Consider the following 21,701-nt stretch of genomic DNA (forward strand, 5'->3'; position numbering starts at 1 on the left):
CACACACACACACACACACACACACACACAGGCCAGATGAGACTTTACCAGGACTCTGTATTCACGGCGAGGTGACAAATGAAAACCGACAGCGTGTGTGTCTTTTATATTATGTTTAATGGCTTCACTTTCAGTAGGCACCGCATGGTTGTTCATCAGGGTAATGTTTCATACACATTATCAGGTGCTGTTTATCTTGTGAGGGAAGGGAAAGTGGTTTAGCATTCGTTTCAGCTAATTTGCCACATTAAAAGCTAAAATAATTATTGGATGTCACTTATCACCTCCTCTATCCCCTGCTTTGTCATGGAATAATCACATGATGGGAAGTGAAGCTGCTTAAGAGATTTACTGTACCGCTTGTACCTACTGTACCATTTTTGAGAGAGGGGAAAAAACAACCTTTTTGTGCTACAGTGAAAGGCTTGTGGTAATCACACGCCCATGAAAGGGGAAAAAGTTAACGAGCCCATGAAACCACAAAACAGATCCAGGCCTGTTTCTGCCATCAATAGCGACCCGTGATAGGCTTTTGGGAAGGGGACCAACGAACAACCCATCGGCTTTAGAGCCGCTCGACACTGAGCGCAGGCTAATTGAAATAAGGCGCTGAAGTGTGAGAAAAACTGTAAATAATTCTCTGTGCTAATACTGCTGATGCGTCCCTGTTTCCAGCGCGCACGGCGCTCGTTGTCTCCGGGTCCCGCCTTGCATCGAAGTTCATATGGAAATGGAGCTGTTCTTGAGTACGAAACAGCGTGATGATTTATAATATGTTTGTGATGCATTTTGATATCTACCAATAATAACAATAATACACAAAGGAAATTGGATTACACATCTTTCACTCTACGCCGCGTTTGTAGCTGTGGAGGGAACACAGCGTATGATTGCTTGTGTATCAGCAGTAAATATTAAGAAAGGCGAGTGAAAATTCATATAATTTCCCATGAGTCATGTCCTTGTGAGGTGTGTACAGTACACATCTATGTCTTAGGGAACCTAATAGTTGGATTATGTTATTTTCTGTTGTCTCCAGTGTTTCTGTTTCACACAGCAGCACTGGAGGCAACACACACACACACACACACACACTTTGAAGGAAGCAGAGACATACATATACACATTTACACATTCATATACACTCTCACACACAAAATGTATGGAGAACAGACTTAGCAGCTGCCAGACTGCCGCCTGTTTTCTTTTTTTTTTCCTTGCAGCTTTCTGAACCGTACGTGCCTCAAATTTCAAGCATTAACTCAAAGTGTGCCAGGCAGACTGATATGCAACGCTGTGCACAGGAGAGGGTATCTATTTTGGGGCAGTCACATGCACGTGCACGAGCGCACGGAGATGCACACCCAAGTGGCTGCGTGTGCATGTGTGAGCACGGGAGCTGCAAAACGCAGAAATCCATGCAAACCCGCAGATTAGAGAAACACAGACTCCCATAGACACAATAATCACGCCTGTGTGAAATAAATCTCCTCAAAGGCGTGTGTCAGGGAGTGATGGGGGACCATTGTGATGTCTGAGTAATAATTCTTTTAATACGCCTTGTTTCACAGTCAGACTGTAATCAAACAAGAGACTGTGGATCCCCTTGGCTATAGGACTCAGTGTAACTATAATCACCCCTCCTCCCCTTTATGTAAAACAACTCTTTGTGACATTCTAAATCATAACCCCGGGTTTGCTATTGCCCACATCTTGTGTGCTGTCAGTGGAGATTATTTGGCCATGTTGTTTATACTAACGTAACATCAGCTTGTAAGGCTGCATTCCAAGTGAAGTTCTAACTAGCAGGTCGGGACTGTGGGATAAGCTCTGAAATGGTATTCTTTATCCAGTGGCCAGTGTTCAGTGCTGGAGTAACAGCAAAGATCGTGATCATATTTCAGAGGAAACAGGTGACCTCCTAACCTGATGTGTAATAGCCTTTATTGCCACCAGATACTGGATGGTTCGTTATTATCCCACAAAAGTAATATCTGAGACACTGTGAATAATAGTCCAAATCCCCATTGTGGAATTTCCCTTTTTCATCAGCCTAGTTAAATTCACTCCTATATCATAACCAAAAAGGAGAACAGTGGTGTTATGATGTAGACAGAATAACTAAATTGTGTTTAAAAAGATACGGGGGAGGAATAAAGAGCTGAAGCAGGCGGACAGATATTAGAGAGTTTTGCATTCTAAAAGCAACAATGGAGACATTTAGCTAACAAAATTGGAAATATCATGCACCTGGGCAGAAAAATATGAGATTTAGGGACGTATTTAAGCCGCTCAACAAAATATGAAACTTGCTGAATTTACCTGTTCCGACCAAGAAGCAGGCCTGCCAAGAGGTCAGCTCACTGTGGGGGGATTTTTATACAGACTTGCTGCAGTGAGGTGTTTCATTTGGTTGAGCCTTGGCTGGCCGGGCTTGTGCGGTCAGAATTAGAGTCACCTTGACAGAGGCGAATGGTTACTTACCAAGAATTTATCAGTAGAAAATCCAACTACGAACAGATGGGAAATATTGGATTTACTTTTTTTTTTTATATAATGAAAATATTGATCCTTAAAAAAACAAAACAGTGGAAATGACTTCTTAATGACAGCCAGCAGTGTGTGAGCCGCGTGCTCATGTTATGATGGCCATCTTTGCCCTGTTGTGTGTGCGCAGTTCCCCATGAGGCAGAGCTAAGGATTTGCTCAAATCCACTCATTTAGTGTGCACTGCTCTCACTAGGCATTATTTGAGCAGTCTGACTTAGGCTTTAGCCCGACTTCAGCAGAGAAGTCAAACAGATGCCTATGGGTGACGACATGCTTGCAAAATGCAAACATGTGGCTCTAAGTCGCAGCTCGTGTACATTCACAGAGAAGGAGGACTTAAAAGAAAAAAATTGCTAGTTTGGATCAGCTGGAGGGCAAAGCAGAAACGAGGCACTGATGTGATCGGTGCTTAATGTTACACCGTGATTGCACTTGCTTGCGGAGGCGCCGACGGACAGCTGTGGACACCATGGATGAGTAGTTGTTCTTATTAAAACGGTCTTCTGGGACGACGCGTGTTTGTAAATCTACACAGGCAAGCCTGTGACGACAAATTTGAAGGCACGCCATGGCAGCGTGTAGCTTCGGTTTCACTGATGACAAAATTGGCATCGCTGTGACCAAAGGTGACTATCGTATAGTCACGGACGTGAAAAGGGTAAAACATGCTTTAGGAGAGATATGTGGATTTGGTTGTCAGAGTTAGAGTGGGTTTGGTCCGATGGCATCAGGCACCAACCGAGACAATGAGTGTCTGCAACTCAGAAATAAAGAAATAAAAGAAAGAGTAAAGCAGCACAACTGAATGCAACAGAAACAACGACGGTGAGAAACCATGTGACTGAAACAGACAGAAAAGAAAACATGAAGACAAAAACAGAAAGGGTGATTTTCCACATCGATACCCTCCCATCCACACCGCTGTGTCCACACTTGATTGTTGTCAAGGCAAACATGTTTTTAACCCATCCTGAAGCATGATCCTGCACCACAGTGAGCAGACACAAAGTTCTTACTACCTGACCAGAAATAGCCTCACACACATTTTCAAAACTGCACAGCCTGGCTAAACAAAGAATTAAAAAAAAGATGGTTTTGATCATTGTGGCTAATTTATACATTTTTTAAGGGTGTGGCTGCTTCGAGATGTTTTCTCTCGTTCAGTGTCGTACTAAACGAAACTGTCAGGACTGCATATGTTGTAACTAGCTAAAAGTAGCATCCCTTTTAATAAGCCTGGGAAGTGGCACCTCCTTATCCAAGCCGGCTACTCGACAATCGCAACACCTTAAAAAAATTATAAAGAACAAATTCAAACTCGAGGACACATAAACATCCATGCTCTATACATTTTAGCAGAGCAGCTTAGATGGCTGCGAAAGCTTAATGATGATGTTGACAGTGTCCATCTTTTTACCCCCCCTCCTTGTTTTCTCTCTAAATGTTGCCACGCACAAGTTGACCTCCATGTAAGCACCACAGAAGACAGAAATGAATCATAGTGGTGCTTATTAGAGAGCTGTATATTTATCAGACTATAAGAGGTAAGCTCTCTAGGGTGATGCTAATGCATATGAGTCACAAGCATCTGTTAGCAGCTGAACATTTTTGCACTGTAAAGCACTTTCATAACACGCCAACTACAGGGCATTGTTTTGACCACATGCAGACTTTTGTAAGCTAATTGGCAACTCGCGTCGGTGAGCCGTACCTTATAATTTTAGACAAATTGGGTCATTTTCTTTCTTACGATCCCTACTTGCGAATGTTGTAATTTGACTGTGCAGCGCAAAGATTGAAACTGTATGCAAATGTATTGACATTTGAACAATTAAAGAGGCGGTTTTGATTTGCGTGGGTGTTAACTGCAGCACTGGGGGCTTTTATACAGTAGTATTTTGCAGTGCGGGATAAAATAAAAGATTTCCAAGGCTCACCTGTGTCCCATCCTGGAAATGTCACAGCTTGTTTTTACCCACTTTGGGTATAAAAGGCTTTGGAGATGCTTACGCGGTGGTTTGAGGCCACATATCAGAGCTTGGCATGAATACATTCTCCACAGAAATGGGTGCATAATGAGTTCTCTTTGGGAATACCTCATTCAAATCCATGTAATCATCTCACTTAAAAAATGCAACAAAGGAATGTGCCTTTTGCATTGGCTGCTATATGCAAGAAGGGAAACATGCAAGGAGCAAAACCACTTTATTATATTGACGTTGGTCAAAGCCACGAGAGGGACTTGCTGACCCATATAGCGTCCACTTCCAGTGGAGCTGATTGTTGAATCGGAGCCCATCCACTCCCACATAATCCTACAAGAGATGATCTTGTCTCTACACGAGCAACGCTATTGGACTTGACAAGAACCCAAATGTCTGTCGCATAAAGCCTCAGCATCACTTTGATGCTTAGCGTTCCATGACGGATCAAATCAAGTGACTGAGTTGTTTGTGCATTGAGAAATGGCAATAGAGCAGAAAGTGCAGTAAAAGTAAAGTTTTGGTCTTGCCCCTACCAATTCCATCAGCTTCTATTCATTCTCTGAGAGTCCCTTTAAAAGTAGAACGACCTGCAGATATTAGTCAAAAGTTTAACACAGCCCTATAAATACTGAAAGCGTGGAACTATTTTGCATGTTGGATTCTTAGGGCTAAAACACTGTGCACCATATGGTGATTCAACAAATAGAAAAAGTAAGAAACTATTACTTTGCTGCTTAAATCCTCCTGTTACACGGTAAGTAACTACTGGATGTTTGTCTGACTGATAATGGGCCAAACTCATCATTCAGCAGCAGAATTTTGCAAGTTTGGGCCAGTTACTGCTACACTCATACACAAACACACCTTTGTGCCTGTGCATGTAGTCTAGGCTTTAGTGCATGAGAATGTTCTTTTAGTTTCCTTCTTTTTTCTTTGTCGCTGCTGCTAAAAACGTATAGGTTCAACTTTTAACACCACAAAAGCATTCTGATGGCTTGTTTCAGTGGCCAGTGATGCAGCCACTGAAACGAGCATAAAGATATCAAAGAGAGGGCGTCCTGTGACAGCCAGAAAAAATTGCCATCATTTATGTGTCAACATCAGCCATGTGGGAGGACAAGTTTATTGACATCTTGATGATCATCCTGGACCATTCTCCCTTGCTCTCATCGACTGCAACTCAACATACATTAGTCAGCAACAGGGCCAGGCTCATGTCTCATTTGTCAAGGGGAGAGAACCGAGTCCTTGTAGACATTAAAATAAAGATGAGAGAATAAGGAAACCCTAAGGAGAAGGAAATGCAGGATGTCAGAGACTGTATATTTCTTAACGTACTAGACAGGAAGTGAAGTGGGCTCTTTTTGATGCTTGAGAGGTATCTGTGTGAATAAACAAGCTAGCACAGTGTGATTTAAGACACACAGACAACTGGAGTGTATTCTTATATCAGGGCAGATCCTTTTAAAGCCTCTTATTTTGCTATCGGTGATCAGTGTCCATTTAACAAATGAAAAAGTTGATTGAGCATGCAGTGTGTGTATAAACAGCTTATTACGGGAAGCCATATCAGTTAATCTGGAAAGACAATGCTGACTGCTTCATAGTCAGTTTGCTGGTTATAAACACATAATGCACTAATTGATTCTCATTTGTTAGGAGAAAAAAATAACACGAGCGCTTTTACAGTGACTGTCGGGAAATTTATGGGAATGGCCCAAAACCAGCTTATTTTTGATTTCTTCAAATGAGTACGTGAATGTATGTTCAGGCATGACTAATAATAATAAAAATAAGGTAACGGATTCTGACTGCAGCATATGCCTCAATTGTTCAAAATTTGTAGGTAAAACTCGATATATTGATAAAGTATTTAGTGGAAGAACTTCAAGCAAGTTATAAAGATAATTTTTTAATTTTATTTGGCCAGTGCACCCTGTGCATTTGACCTCAGACCTGGTTTGCATTGCCTAGGCTGATGCTGTTCCACTTGCTGAACCCAGTCTAGCAGCCCTAGGCCGTGCCCTATCAATACCAAAGTGGACGAGCCAACGCATTAATAAATATTGAGCTCTTGGATAATCTGTGAAAAAGTTGCTTGACCTCTGTGGCTCATCATTAACTATGCTGAGCATTACGTGGACTTAGGATTCTGGGTGTGGAGGGATTAAGATAATTACCGTTATTATATTCTCAGCGTAAGGACGATTGCAAGCCTTGGCTGGTCTCCGCTCAGCTCTTGACAGCTAAATTAAAAACACATGCTGCCGATGTGACCCTGGATGATTGATCCGTCTCTTTTGTGTCTGCATCTCTTTCTGTCTTAAGGAGAACCTTGAATCCTTACACTTCAGCTAGAGACTGTAAAATGAAGTGGGGGGGTTCTCTCGCTTTTTTTCACTTTTTAATGGCCAACAGAGATTTCAAGTTTCAGCATCACTGGGGGAATTATCTAACCTTGCCCCAGGCCAGACTTTGCACCTGTCCAGACATGTATGTTTCCAGAGGTGAGAGTATCTCTCTCTCTTCCTGTCTTACTCACTCTCAAAAAAAAAAGAAAGGAATATGCTAGCAGGGGTCCCTGGAGCCTTAGCACCAGGGACTCAGGGAACGCCCGGATGGTAAACCTCCCAAATCCCCATGATACTGATCCCTTATGATATGGTAACTGGCTTCGAGGTGTTGTTTACCACAGAGCCCCGCTCACTTCAATGCTTTCCTACACTCCAAAGCTTCCCATAACATATCTAGCACATATTAGATTCTAAATTAAAAATCAGTCAGCTGTGACACTTGATACATAGATGGGGATAGCAGAGGAATATAAAAGTGCACTTGACAGGAACTAAAATCACAATCTCAGCAATGCAATTTAACACTATTGTCTGCAGGAGAAATGATCGGGGCGACGGTTTCTTACCATGTGCCGGATCAGGCAGGCCAAACTCCAAGTTGTACCTCAGGATGTAAAAGTTATTCCACACATAGAGCTGGTTATCTCGCGGATTATAATCCACAGCTGCAATGTACTGGTACTGGTTGGGAAAGTGGATATCAACATATTCCCCACGGTTCTGTTTGGTATTGTAAATATAATCAATCAGGCTCTTGCTGACTTCACTTTCATTGTCTTCGTAGGTGGAGCGGACCACATAGAGTACTCCACAGACCATGAAGGCATTGGAGGCTGAGCGCTTGTCATAGGTCGTTTCCCAGGTAGCTTCAAATCGTAGCGTGTAGGGGTTCAGCTGGCTGATCACCATCATACCATTGTTCTGCTCTGTGGCATAAATCACCCACAGCCCGTTCTCATCCACCGCCAGGTCAATGTCTGTTTTTCCTCCCCACTTGTAGGGCGACGTGTCGTGGTAGTTGGCGTTGTTGATGATTGCCTCACCGCTTTTGATTCGAGTCCGCAGGTCAAACTTCACGATGTTTCGGGTACGCTCCTTGTTGAAAAACACCGCCCCGTCGTAGACCACAAATCCAGTCCCATCCACCCGGTGCGGCAGCTTGTAGGTGATGGTTTGACGGGCATTTTGAAAGTCATCCAAGGAGGAGTACTCGATTAGAGTGTCTGTTCGGTACGGAGTCCAAGGCATGAAGTAGATTTTGTCGCCGGCTTGCAGTGGGTCTTTGCACCAGGCTCCAGCTTGCTGCTCCGCTTCAAATATAAAGGAAGGTTCACCGACAGCTTTCAGAGTCCCAGGACAAAGAAAAACTAGCAATGGAGAAAGAGTAGAATGAGAAGCAGAAAGGTTAAAATGTGAAAAGCATATACATATATATACACACGCTTAAATAGCTGATTTAATAGCTAATTTCTTCATTTTGTTTTACAGGTTGTCCAATAAGAGTGGGGACAAACACATATCAACGAGTGGCCAAAACACAACTAACATCTATAGCCAATATGAGGACGTTTTGTGCATAGAAAGAAAAAATACAAAGAAATAGAAAAGTTATTAAGCATAATGTTTAAATATGTAGTAGTCGGAAACGAAAAGAAGACTGGCCTCATAGACATTAACTGTTGAGTAAAACACAAATGAGGGGAAAACATAACAGAAACAAAACTTAACATAACAATTGGTCCTGTAAATAAAAGTATGCAGCCAACTAAAGTCACTTGGCAACAGACGGGAGAGGTTATGACAGAGCAGGAGTCAACGGAGTCTGCAAAATGTGTATACTCTGATGTCTCAGTTACACCACCTATTCTAATGGTATATACCTGAGAGGCTCGTCATTACGAAGTGGTGCAAATATCACAATCATTCAAATTGAAAAGTAATAAAAAATGTTTGGTTTCTTTTCTTTGAAAGGGTCTCTTGAGGTGTTTTTGGTTGTTGTCTGAGGTAAAGGAGGCATAAGAATCAACGGAGAAAAGAGCAGCAAGTGGTCTGGTGAGAATAATGGGGAAAACAGTGAGAAGGGTAGGGATCTTGAAGAGAAAAGGGACAGTTGATAGCAAAAGCTTGAAAAGAAGGCCAGGAAACACTGTTACCATGGCATGCTATGGAAAAGGGTTTAGAAGCCAAGCAATATGAGATTCTGCTGAGTAGCAAAGCACCCAGGGAGAATGAGAAGAGGATGCCCCTATGGACTGCAGCCAATATTCCCCCATTTACATCTTTTGGCTGCTTGTGTACCGTCTTTATATGGCCAGCTTTACTTCCCTTGTAGCACTACACTGGCTGCTAACGTTACAGTTGGGGGGTGCGGAGGTTCTGACGATAACGTCTGCAATGGGTTTCTAGAGGCCACCATCGGAAAATAGGTAACTGACAACTAGATGCCACAAAACAAGGAGCTAGGGTTTGGGTCGTGTCTGTTATTTACCTTTTTGCTCCACTTCTATTTTAAGCGTTGGAAGAGAGAATGAAAGGGGTGCAAGGGAAAAAACAGATTAATATGAATTAAGTGTCATCGCCACGATTACATATGCAGAAACACGTTATGAGACATGGAACAAGACGGGTACACCTATTAGAAACAGGAAAGTTGTGAGAAAGATGACACACAGACGTCAAAGTCCTGTCTCAGAAAAAGGGTTAGATTAGAGCACCAAAAACTGTGTGGTCACATTTGGCGTCGTGACTAATTGTCAAAGTAGTTTTGTAGCAAAGTGGTGGGTGGATTTTTTTTTCATTGGCAAGTGAGAAAATTGTTATTAACATACGTTCAGTGTTATATCCACGACTCTAACCATTTCAGAAAAATCTCTCTTTAGTTAGAAATATGGTAAAAATTTGCATAAAGTAAAAGTCACATTTTTGTCTCTCAAAGAAACTGAAACCCTGTCTTACAGTTGGACAGATCACACGATACTTTCTAGAGTGTGACTTGTCATTCCCTTAAATCCACTCACCACCAAAACTCAGTCAAGATTAATTATTTCCTTTTTCTAAGTGGAAAGTTGTACAAATACACTGCTCAAAAAAAAGGTCAAATTTAGGGAGCAATCCATTTCACCTGCTTTGGTGCAATGAAAGCTACAACAGGCGAGGCAACAACATGACAACAGTTTAGCAGGTGGTGGCCACAGACCATTACTCTCCATGTCCTTCCTGCACCACGTTTCTCTGCTTTTGCTTTTTGCTAGCGTCCTTGTCAACACTGTTATCACGAGACGCTCCATGCAGCACATTCAGGTTCCTGTAGGAGCGTATGTTATGAGAACTGGACAGGGCCTCCCCAATCCCAGCCCTACAAAATGACCCCAGTGGGCTATTAATACGAATACCAAACGGTCACACACCATGAAGACGGGACTAGGGGCTGACGTCCTTTGGTGTGGCCTTTAGCACAGTGCAGCTTGATTGGCATTCACCAGTGAACATCAGAATTGGCGTGTTCTCCGCTGACACGCCATGAGAGCAGCTTCACACTGAGTACAAGTGACAGACGTGAAAGAATCTGGAGATGCCTTGGTCAGTGTTATGCTGCCTGCAGTAGCACTGAGCATGAGTGCTTAGCAGTGGGTCAGTGATGGACTGGGGAGGCATATCCTTGGACAGCTGCACAGACCTCCACATGCTAAACAGCTGATCACTGTTAGGTACCAGGATGAAATCCTGGGACCTACTGTCAGACCTTATGCTGTTGCTGAGGGTTCTTCTAGTGTATAGGTAATTTGGATGACAGAGGCATCGATGCCATTGACTGGCCTTCATTTCCCCAGACCTGAATCCAACTGAGAACCTCTGGGAGCACCCAGACTGTCTCGGATGTCACTGATGAAATGATCCAGGTCTAGAAGGAGATCTGCCAGGTCACCGTCTGCTATCTCACCCGGAGCCACACTATGACACCAGTTGAAGCAGCCTCTAATTTCAATTTTAAACTTTGATTGGTGGTATAATTTTGAACCTTGCCTGCAAAGGGTTTATGAATTACACATTTTATATCAAAAAAGCTTTTCTATGTGCGATTTAAGTGGGGTTTTTTGAGCAGTGTAATTGATTACATCATGTTATTCAATTAAAGCAGGTTTTAATGTAATAAAGATCCAATTTTAATTTTGTGGGAAAAATACAATGCAAAAGTCTCCATGTAACATTTTTATCATTATTTTCACTTTTAAAAAGATGAAGCCATGCACAAATAAGTTCATTGCAGACCAAGGGAGCAGGTAATCACTGTAAATTGTTGGAGCAAAATGCATGAATATACCTCTCGTGCACTCACTGTGGAAAAATGTATTTAATTTTATGTTCCATAAGAGCGTGCGCAATCTGAATAGATGTTTTTGTGTCCATATGAGTCTGCTATAAATTAGCCATCATGAGCGCATTCAAACAAGGCACTCTGAATGCACTTGTGCTAATAAGCATTATTCAGTCCATTAAACTGAGATGTCAATAGCCGATAAAACATTTCACATTTCACTAAAACTTAAAAAAAAAAAAAAGAATTCCATATGCATTGCAAGTGAGTGGCTTCTAATTCTGAACTGCAACAATACAATAATGGAAAATATATATAGAGAGAGAGCAGTATATAAGCAAGGTACATCTAAAGCCTAGATCAGACTGGACAATTCAAGACAGGACAGCAGTAATCTGTTTGTGTTGAATGTACACTGTTTAAGAGGTAACAACGTTGCAGAAAGGGAAATCCAGTCAGTGGTATTTGTACATGAACGAGAGAAAAACTGTGAGTGAGATATCAAAACAATTCTGCCACTCTGCCCTTAAAAGGCAAAAACCTGATTTAAATTTGGCTGATCTGAAATTCAAGGTAAAGAAAATTTTATTTTATTTTAACTGCTTCTTCACATCATGAGCTGTGACCAAGAGACCGAGCAGCTTATAGTGTTCGAGCACACGGTTTCAGTGTCGTTTTGTTTCTTTAAATTGTGTTTTGGACCTTAATTTATCCTCCAAGATCAAACTTCAAATTCAGCGCTCACTATTATGTCCTGATGTGTCAAGTAGTTAGAATGAGACCTCAAAACTTCAGCGAGAACAATGAGAAAACCTTGAAGTGGAAATCAGCAAAAATTTAAATTAGGTGTGTCTTTGGCTTTTTTGGGTGGAGTTAAGGAACCTGGTATTTATCAAATGGTACTCTTATTTAAGTGAGTTTTATTTCTTTTAATTTGAACTTTTATGAAGCGTCAACAACAAAGTAATATCTATGTGCGGAGTGTTTGAAGTGCACTCGTACTTTACTTCACTGATTCAACGATTATTTCTGCACACCTCTGATCTTGTGCGCTTCAGTCTACATTCCTATGTGTTTGTGACTGTCTGTTTTTCACAAAAAGCGTTAACGTGATCATACATTTTTATCCGGGGCCTGCAACACTCCTTTTGTATACATGTTCACATTAAAATTTGAATCCGTCACAAACTGTTGAGTCTGATCTTGGCTTCTGTGGCAAAAAAGAAAAAAAAATACTATGAAACTTGCGATTCAAAAGGATCCACAAATGAATGCACTCCATTCTGCAGAAGAAATTCAAGTGTGCTGCACCTAACTAAGAGATCTCACATGGATAGGAATCAAACAAACTAACAACAGTTCTCAGAAGCTGCCTCAGCCACACAAAATAGAAGAGGTGAGAAGCAGACGGAGAGACACGGGTGAAGGAAATCTGGAAAGAAAGGGAGAACACATGACCGAAGACCTGATGATGTAAGTAGAAATGTAAAAATAGAAATAGCAATCAGTGTGATCAGAAATCGGTCAGTGGATGAAGAGAGTGAGTCAGATACCCAGGAGGTTTCCTGCAGATTGCACAGGGGAAGGGAAGAAATTAAGTCAGTTTATATACAGCAACATTAAAACAAGCATGAGACACATTCGAATCCACATTTAACCCAGGAAACTACATTCTTTTCTTTTCTAGGGAATTCTTGCTTTTTAAGAAGTACTTGTAATTAAATAACCCCGGTAAATAATCTGGCTTTCTATTATTTTGTGAACACATGTCTGCTGTCAACTCAGTTAGGTATCCTGGTGTTGAATTGAAGCATTACATTAAATATACTCAAGAAAAAGGAAGAGGTGGGAGGTGGGAGGGGGCTAAACAAAGCCATCAAAGAGGACTCGATGCTCATGCTGTATTTTTTATCCTATTTTTCCTGTTCTGGCCAACACTGTCACTCGGAGCTGAGGGGTTTACCTGTACTAACAGGTGATGAAAATGAAAATATTAGCAATGAGGCCTGCTTATGCCAACTGGCACGACTCTGCAGTTTTACAAATAAGAATAGAGAAGGAATCATCCTCTTTTTTTCCCACCGATTCGAAATTGCTTGCATAGAACAATCTTAATAAAGAAACATCGAGGCTTTTATGTTGCCTGATTCAAGCAATTACTGGAGCCAATTCAAAGGGTGACTCAGTGCCAGGTGAAGACAAAATTTACATCCTTGGCTGGAATATGAAGCTAATGCTACTAATGAGGGCAGTTCATGACAAGAACCAAATTATAAAGCCAAAGGAGGAAAATGGTTGGAATGTAGGTAAGTCATTGCACACGCTGCTTGCACAGAAGTGTAATTATGCAAAGACTTGGAAAATAGACCGAATGGATTAAATACATTCAGCTGGTGAGAAAAAAACAACATTTTAAGTCTTCTGTTGTGTAACTGCTACTTGCGTTTCTTGGGGACAGTGAGATTTTGAGGGGTGGTAGTTACCGGGCTAAACGAGGACACTGTCTTTGGTCCCCTTGCTGATCAGCTTAATGGGGATTTCAAGTGTTCTTTTGAAAAACATCTACTCAAGTCTGCAAATCCGGGGGTTCCTAAGCTTCTGGACTGCTGAAATGTTGTTAATCATGAACCTCTCTATTTGGCATATGATCTATTCAATCTGCATTAGTCTGACTCTACAAAATGAGATGCATGGATTAATATTATTTTTTTGCTGAGGGCTGAGGAGACAGAGGATTGGTTACAGGAGAACAACAAAACAGGCAACTTTCCTATAAATCAAAGTCTATCACTGTTTACAGTAGGGGTTGAATAGGAAAGGCTGGACTGGGCTTGTGTGGACTGAATCAGACTGGGAGAACACTATACACTTACCAGGGCAGTTGCGATAGGATACATTCTGTGTTCTTGGTCCTATTCTGGTTGGGCATGGACCTTGAGAAGCAAAAAGATGGGGCTACAGACATGCATGTTTGAAACTGTTTAGAGTGAGGACTTGTTTTTATTTTCATTGGTTAGACAGACTTTTCTAGGGCTGAGAGTCCTTGGTCAGAAGTTTATTTTTCACCACCACACTAGCAGCCTAGACTGTTTCCTCTGCGAGATGTGAAGGCAAAAGACAATCATAACAGCGGGTGGACACGAGTGCACCTTGAGGTTAATCCTACTATTAAAGTTTGCAGCATCACAGCAAGACGTAGAATCAATACGTTGCTTGACTATAAGGTGAGCTCCCCCTAGCCTCTCTAACCCCCCCCCCAAAGAAAAGAAAGAAGGTAGCAGTTGAGTGCAGTCTGAGGTAGGACCTCCAGGATTCGTCTTTCCTCAGTAAGTTGGACTCGAATGCCCATTACTGCTTATTCCATGTTTAATTACAGGTCCTCAAAGCCTCAGAGAGGTTAACCTTTAAGTTGTAATGAGTTTCACCATCTAATGATGTTCACTAATGCATTCCAATTCAACACTAAGGGGAACAGCTTAAGCAGGTTTACTGGTAATGAGCAGCGTTGAACAGATGTGTTAAGGAGAAACAGAATACAGGTGTTTTATTTCGATTTCTATTTCATTTCTGTTTTGAGCTGAATCAAGACTGCAACACATCCAAAGACATCAGAGTGCAAAATACTCATTTGGATCTACAAGAGCTGCCAAATACTATTGTCCCATCACCCCGACTCTAATTATTTCAGTTCCACCTGATTAGTGATTCTGGCAATTCATCTAAATCTTTGTCATTAATCAGTTTGTAAAGGTTACACGGGGGAATTTCCTTCACGAATTGCAAATGAACATGGCAGCTTAAAGGACAAAGGAGAATTTTAATACAAAGGGCAATCTAAAGATTGTTTGGAAGCTGAATGGCAATGAATATTTTAACACCAGAGGAACAGACAAAATGTTAACGCTATCTCTTTACATGAAATATTAGCTTGTTGACTTATGAGTGGAGCTATTTTGTTCTGTTACATAATGAAACATCTGCTAACATATTTCAACACCTGTTGTGCGAATGTATATTAAGCCATCAAGGTGAGCTGTGCTTATGCCTGATAGACTTCTCCGTACAAGACTTGAGTAATGAAACACTGTCTTGCTATTAAGGAGAGTCAGCATGACTTCCTCTGCCCTCCCTCTAGTCTGCTACCTCATAACCAGGCTTGTCGATCTGCTGGAAACACAGTGAGCACATCGATAATAAGGGCCGTGTGGAAGAGGACCAAAGGGTTTTACAGGTCATATTTCATGAAAAGTTCACAGTGACACAGATGGAAGAAGAGAAGGAGAAATAGGGTGTTGGAAGGTGTTGCAGACAAAGAAAGGAGACTGTCTGGAAGAAATGGGACAGAATATGGTACAACAGGAGGAGAGACAGAGGGCAAGGAGGAAGGGGGGAAACGATGGGGAAGGGGTGTCGGGAGAGAGAAAAGGGAGAGTTTACAATTCATGACAGAAGGGCCATACTTACTGTAGGGAACACACTCATACTGGACCTCCAGGTATTTGTAGGTCCCTGGGCAGGGGTCGGGGAAGACATCTGAACCCGTGATTACAATGCACTGGGTCCGATTGTTGCATCTGACGAGAGAAAACACAGGAAAGAAACATTCACTGCTTTGTTCAAATTCATCCAGTCTCAAGCAAACTCGGCAACTGAAGGAAATCCCAGAAAGTTGACTGTGTTCATCTGGATGTAGCGTTCTCAGTTTGACAGGGACAGAATCAGCTGTCTGGGATTTCCTTCCCTGGGTGATTAAGCGTGTATCGAGACAAACCGAAGGACATAAAAGCATAAATATTAAAGCGCTGTGTGCCGGTTCTTTTCAACGGCTCTTAACTCATGTTCAGGCTGGGAAATATTCAAATTCTATCAACAAAGAAATAAAAAGAGTAACGCTCAGCAAGATGTAGCCATGCTATTGAATCTGCGAGCACTAAAGATATGACCAGTTCCAGTGCTTTTTACTCTGTACATGCCTGTTGGATCTTTGCCATCAGGTTCATATAAAAGAGGTCTTTTGTGTTTTGTGCTGTATTTCTTTTAGAGAGTGGATAATCTGTCTGGATGTGTATATGTCAAGGAAAAATCCAGAAGCCTCTCTTATATTTTTAGTCCCTTAACATAACACAGCATCACCTGTCTGGTAAAAAGCTGGTCAGCACTGAACTAAATACAGAGTTCCCCTTCAGACTCAGTACAACACATACAGTGTGGGATATCATGCCCCGCATCACATGTCCTGGTTGAAGACATCTCTCTTTGCGCCTTTAAGGCAGATGACCTATGATAACGTACGCGAGGCCCCGTCTGCACATGCACACCTTTTTATAAACACCTCTAGCTAGCTACAGCTTGTTAGCCGTGCTGTCTGCCAACTTGAAGTCATCTGAACTCCTCTGTTGTTGTTAACAGAGTGCAGTTTGGAGGGAGTTGTCATCATACTTAAATTCTAACTAACTTCTGCATGTGTTGTGGTTTGTTAAATGTCAAGCTGCTTGCATGCAGTTGAAACTTTGTGGGAGGAAAAAAAAAGCAACAAATTATTGTAACACTGTCAGATGCAGCCAAAAAAATTTAAAAACCAAACGGTGGGTAAATAAAATTAACAATACAATGATCAACTTTACAGTCCTTGCATTGCATCGCTGGTATGTGTCAAAGTCAATATCCATGACACACGCCAGCAATGCAATGCACGGACTGACTTTGACACGTACCAGACATAAGACGTTGTTAGGATGTCACCATAGCAACAGAACTCCCTTAGAAAAAATGTGCTAAATCACACCGTAAAATTGCTCCGTCGCAGCTCGAGGAACATGACAACGACCCTCGGGGATCATTGGACCACAGAAGTCCCCGGTAACGGGGAACATGCTTACTTAATAACAACTGTTTTTTGATTGGATTCATCTTGTCTAATTACCTAATATGTGTCTGTCAGGTTTAAATAGCTGTGGGTGTTTTGTGAACGGATGCCAAATGCTATCATTTTGCTGTAAAGCATATTTACCTATGGGTATAAATAAAGTCACCTTGAATGCTCAGTAATGGCTCTGGGAACATGACCCATGGGAGCAGCACTGCCTTCATATCCTCCAGACCCCAATCCAGTGCACCACAACAAGCCCAATCCAAGGACGTCCCATTCTAGAACCCCCGGGATCCTAAGACCCGGATCCCGCAGGGTAGCCCTGTGATTCCATTTTGTTTTGTTAGCAGAAGAGGGAACCGCACATTATGTGGCACTAGTTTTAATGTTGTAGCTGACTGTGGCTCACTGTACATACAGTACTGGACTACTGCACAGGAACCTCATGTGATCTTTACCCCCCACACTGGTCTTTGGTGGGGTGAGTTTTGCACAGGATAAACAGTCTCTGTGTGTTTCACTCAAATGTCCTGACTTATTGATTGAGCTTCCTCTGAATGGGCCTACATGCTGAGTAGCTTTATGAGGCACCCAAAATGCCATCAAAGGTCTCATTAATAATAACTGCAGCATCTGAAATTGCAGATCCCACAAGACCAGACAATATGAAATGTGTCATTTCTTAAAAATAAGAATAATAATATTAGATATCTTGTTTATAATTTCAACAGCCCTTACAGTAGTGTCAGAAGTACATTTCAGTCACTGCATTTAACATCTGGAGAGGATCTTCTGAGGTTCAGGGAGTTGTAGGAGACCACCATCTCGCTACACTGAAATCATGATAATGACATCAATACCCTGAGCTAGCCGTCTTTGCTTCCAAGGGGACTTGAAATTCTATTGGCAATGTGAGGAGCCGGATCGATAACCCTGTTCTGCTGATTTAGCAGAGACCAGAGATAATATTTGTTTCTTCTTATCACAGACCAGTGCGCCCATTTACAGCAGATCATTGGAAAATGTATTACTGGTTGCACTGTATTGTGCTTTGGGTTTTGCTCTTGTTTTGGGCTGGAGACGTAATCGCTGCTCTGTGTCCAAATGTTATTAATATATTATTAGGTATCTCAGTGGAACAGAGTTGGTTACTGTTGAGGGGCACAGTGATGAATTGACGTAGGGGCTGGAAACTGGTGCTGCTTTAGTTTTTGCTTAAAAACAAACCTACAGAGTTTTAGCTGAGTATCAGGTATGCATGCAGGGCGCTGGGACTGAGATTTACAACACACAACTGTGTCCAGAACAAAGTCGGAACAACAGAAGGGAACATAATTAGACATTGCTCATTCATGTTCCTCTGCATTTCTACAAATCATGCTGACTGAAAGAGTTCATAAATGTTTTTGATAGAGAACACCTTCTTATTGTGACTGAGAAGCACAAATGGGGGTGTTTTTCCTTCTTTTTCCTTTTGGCAATTTTAATACAGCACATTTTATTACAGAGCAAATCAGCATAAACACACATTTGTTTCCACATCTGTGTGCATCTGTGTTTAGTGCAGATTTCAAGGGGCATTTCACTTTATTAATGACCTCCGTGAGTGATAACAGATGAAAATATCAGCATATTATAGTTGTATTTATGGAAATGAATGACTGTTTTGAAATTAAAACATGCACCTCATGCTGGGACCATAATACGCTGCTTGTTTTTGTGGCTAATATTTCTCGAGTCTGTAGCAGTTTCCATATATTATATGGTCACTTTGATGATTGTTTTTCCTTTGCTCATGCATAAGCATCTCATGCAGGAGCAATATAAATCACCGTGCTTTATCTATCAGATACCAACGAGACTGGGAAATGAATGCATACTTTATGTTACGGGTATGAAAAAGAATTAATTCAAAAATAAAATTTGTGACACTAATGAGACACCGGCCTGCCATCATCACTCAGGCAAATGCGTGAAACGACAGGACATAAACACAAAAAATTCTCATATTTCTCATGAAACAATGTTGACATAAGTGTTGATGGCTCTTTCTGATATATTGCCCTAATTTTAGAGCAGCGGAGCAGGGGGCTCCCTCGTCTGTGGGATTGTGTGACTGTGATGCCTGTCTCCTCAGTGAAACCTCAGGCATCCCCTGAGACCAATTGAGAAAAAAAAAACCCTTGTGACTTGTGCTGTGCATCGTTCTAACCCTCATTTTGAGAGAGAGCATGTAATAGAAATTCCTCCCATAAAAAAGTTCAGCATTTTGGATTTGGTGGGGAGCAGGTCTCAAAGTGCACACTAATTAAATGCATGTACAGTATGATCTTTTACTACTCTTAGGCTATATAGTAATTAATCATGTACATAATGATTATTAAGTCAAAGGAAGCATTCCTCCGCTTTCTTTGAGATTTTGAAACTTTCTATGACTATCTTGATTGCTCAGCAGGATTTCACTGAAGCAAAAGTGAAGAGACTACCAATTTATGTTTTAGCTTTTAAAAAGACTTAAAGAAGTTGATAGTAAATATACTATTTCAGAGGCAAAATTATAATTATTATTATTACTCATTTTTGGGGGTTGTTTGTTCCTGCTGTGCCTATACAGACGAGTGTATGTGATGCAGTCATATTTTAGGAAACTTTTACATCAAACATAGGTTGGCCGAGAATAAGTAAGTACATAATTAAATTAGTAAGTAAGTAATTAGTAAATAATACATTTCAAAGTGTATAAAAGGCTGAAGAGATAAAAAGTCTCAGAGGTCACAGACTCCAATAAAAACTAGCTCTTTCTCTTCCTCTTCAGGGTGTTTCTCACAGATACTTTGAATGGCAAAATATCTAGAATATATACACATATATCTAAATTTGTTCCAGAATGAATGAATGAATACATTTCAAAGCAAAGCCAAGTCTGAAGAGATAAAAGAAGTAGAGGTCAGAAGCTTAAATCAAAAGGTTATATCTTTCTCTACTTATTTGTGGTATTTTCCTACAAATAATTTGAATTTGAAAATGTCTCGAAAATATGTATTTAAATTAGTCTCAGAATGTAAAATCAGATCACCAATTTTCTTGACGTAAAACTAAAGCGACTGCAGGAGAGAGCATGATTCTGCTTTGATTGCCTCCATTTCTCCCACCGGCCTTTTAATCACACTGAAGTGTTCCAAATGTAATCCCATCACATCTCTGACCTTTTGGGAGAGGCAGACATCAGTACAATTAGAGCGTGCTGCTTGGATTTCATGTAAATCTCTTTTAAATATGAGCTCCGTCTCAGGGCAGTGGGAAAGAACGCAATAAGATACCAACAAGGTGAACTGCTAGTACTCGCTGATACCATGTATCCACCATATTTAACCTTTTGCTATGACATCATAAAGCATTTCAGAGGAATGATGGGCCTTGAGGATAATATGTTCATTTAATAATAAATCATGATAACATACAAAAACAAACATAGTGGGAGGTCTACAGCCTTCTGAAATCCTAACATGCCTGTTTTTTATAACTGTGTTATTTTAATAAACTATGCTTTGTATCATGTCAAGCTTTCAGTTTATACGTTTATTTTCCAGTTTTACTTTTATGACAAATATGTGGAAATATACTGCATAATTAGAAATTTGGGGATTTGGTCGTCACACATTTCATCATCAGATTAATCACAACCACCACGAGGTAATACCGAAGATAAACCTTTAAGTATTTAATAATAATAAAAGAAACTACAAAAAAATGTGTATTTAGACTGTGTGTGAGTGAAGAAATTTGCTTTAAAAGAGAGAAAAATAGATGACTGGAGAAAAAGCCCTGAAGTGTCGAAATATTTTAATTATATTCAATTTTGAATCAGAACAATTTCAAACTGATTTAAAGGAAAACGAAACTAAATTAAAAACTTTTAATGCAGTGTAGAAAGTAAATCTTTTATTACCATTTTTGCATGTGTCACATCAAGTGCCGGTCATGTGACTGGTTTATTTTAGACTACCGGTAAGATGTCCTTTAATTGCTTAATCTCAGATCATTTTGCACCCACTTCTCGATTTTCTATCCTTCAACTCACTGAGAGCCAAAGCAGCTATTTGTAATTCACAATAAAAAAAAAGAAAAAATACAGTAGCACCAGCAGCAGTAGCAAAACAATCGCTGTGTAACTGGAGGAGAAAAGCGACATGAGTGAGGGGAGCACATTACAGAAAAAGGCACAATCTACTTCCTGGTGCTCCCAGTTTGAATTTCAATCAAATTAGCATCTCTTAAACTCAAAGTGACCCGTCTAGCTCCATTTCATCTGAAATGCTGATGAGGTTCATGGCACAATTATCAAGGCAGACATCTCTCTCAAGAGGCAAGCCTGTTGATAGCAGACAGGCCATTGAAAAATTAAATCATTTCCAAGGCCAGAGAATAGCAGCAAAGGGAAAAAAATCTGGTGCGAACAGGACACAAAAAACACACACACACACACACACACACACACACACACACACACACACACACACACACCACTGTGATAAACCTGACCCACTTGATAGAAGAACTCCCAACATCTCTAGTCTCTTGACTTTTATATCATTTCAAGTTCATACCTCATATCATACCTGATATTA

At 40.9% G+C, this 21,701-nt stretch overlaps 1 protein-coding gene across 43 annotated transcripts in view; it reads right to left on the reverse strand.

The window, feature by feature from the left end:
- Positions 1-21,701, reverse strand: part of adgrl2a (adhesion G protein-coupled receptor L2a) — a 93,266-nt gene that overhangs the window by 29,970 nt on the left and 41,595 nt on the right. For 28 of the 43 annotated variants that reach the window (XM_042222374.1, XM_042222371.1, XM_042222358.1 and 25 more), the window contains exons 4-7: positions 15,669-15,778; positions 14,078-14,137; positions 9,378-9,392; positions 7,456-8,256 (exon numbers count right to left, since the gene is read on the reverse strand). In XM_042222374.1, the coding sequence (XP_042078308.1) occupies positions 7,456-8,256; positions 9,378-9,392; positions 14,078-14,137; positions 15,669-15,778 (986 nt within the window). The remainder of the gene's footprint in view (positions 1-7,455; positions 8,257-9,377; positions 9,393-14,077; positions 14,138-15,668; positions 15,779-21,701) is intronic. The other 15 variants (XM_042222455.1, XM_042222376.1, XM_042222461.1 and 12 more) reach the window with 3 other exon arrangements.

The sequence above is a fragment of the Haplochromis burtoni genome, unplaced genomic scaffold, assembly GCF_018398535.1.
Source record: "Haplochromis burtoni strain Fernald_Lab_line unplaced genomic scaffold, NCSU_Asbu1 Contig_5, whole genome shotgun sequence".
Lineage (NCBI taxonomy): Eukaryota > Metazoa > Chordata > Actinopteri > Cichliformes > Cichlidae > Haplochromis > Haplochromis burtoni.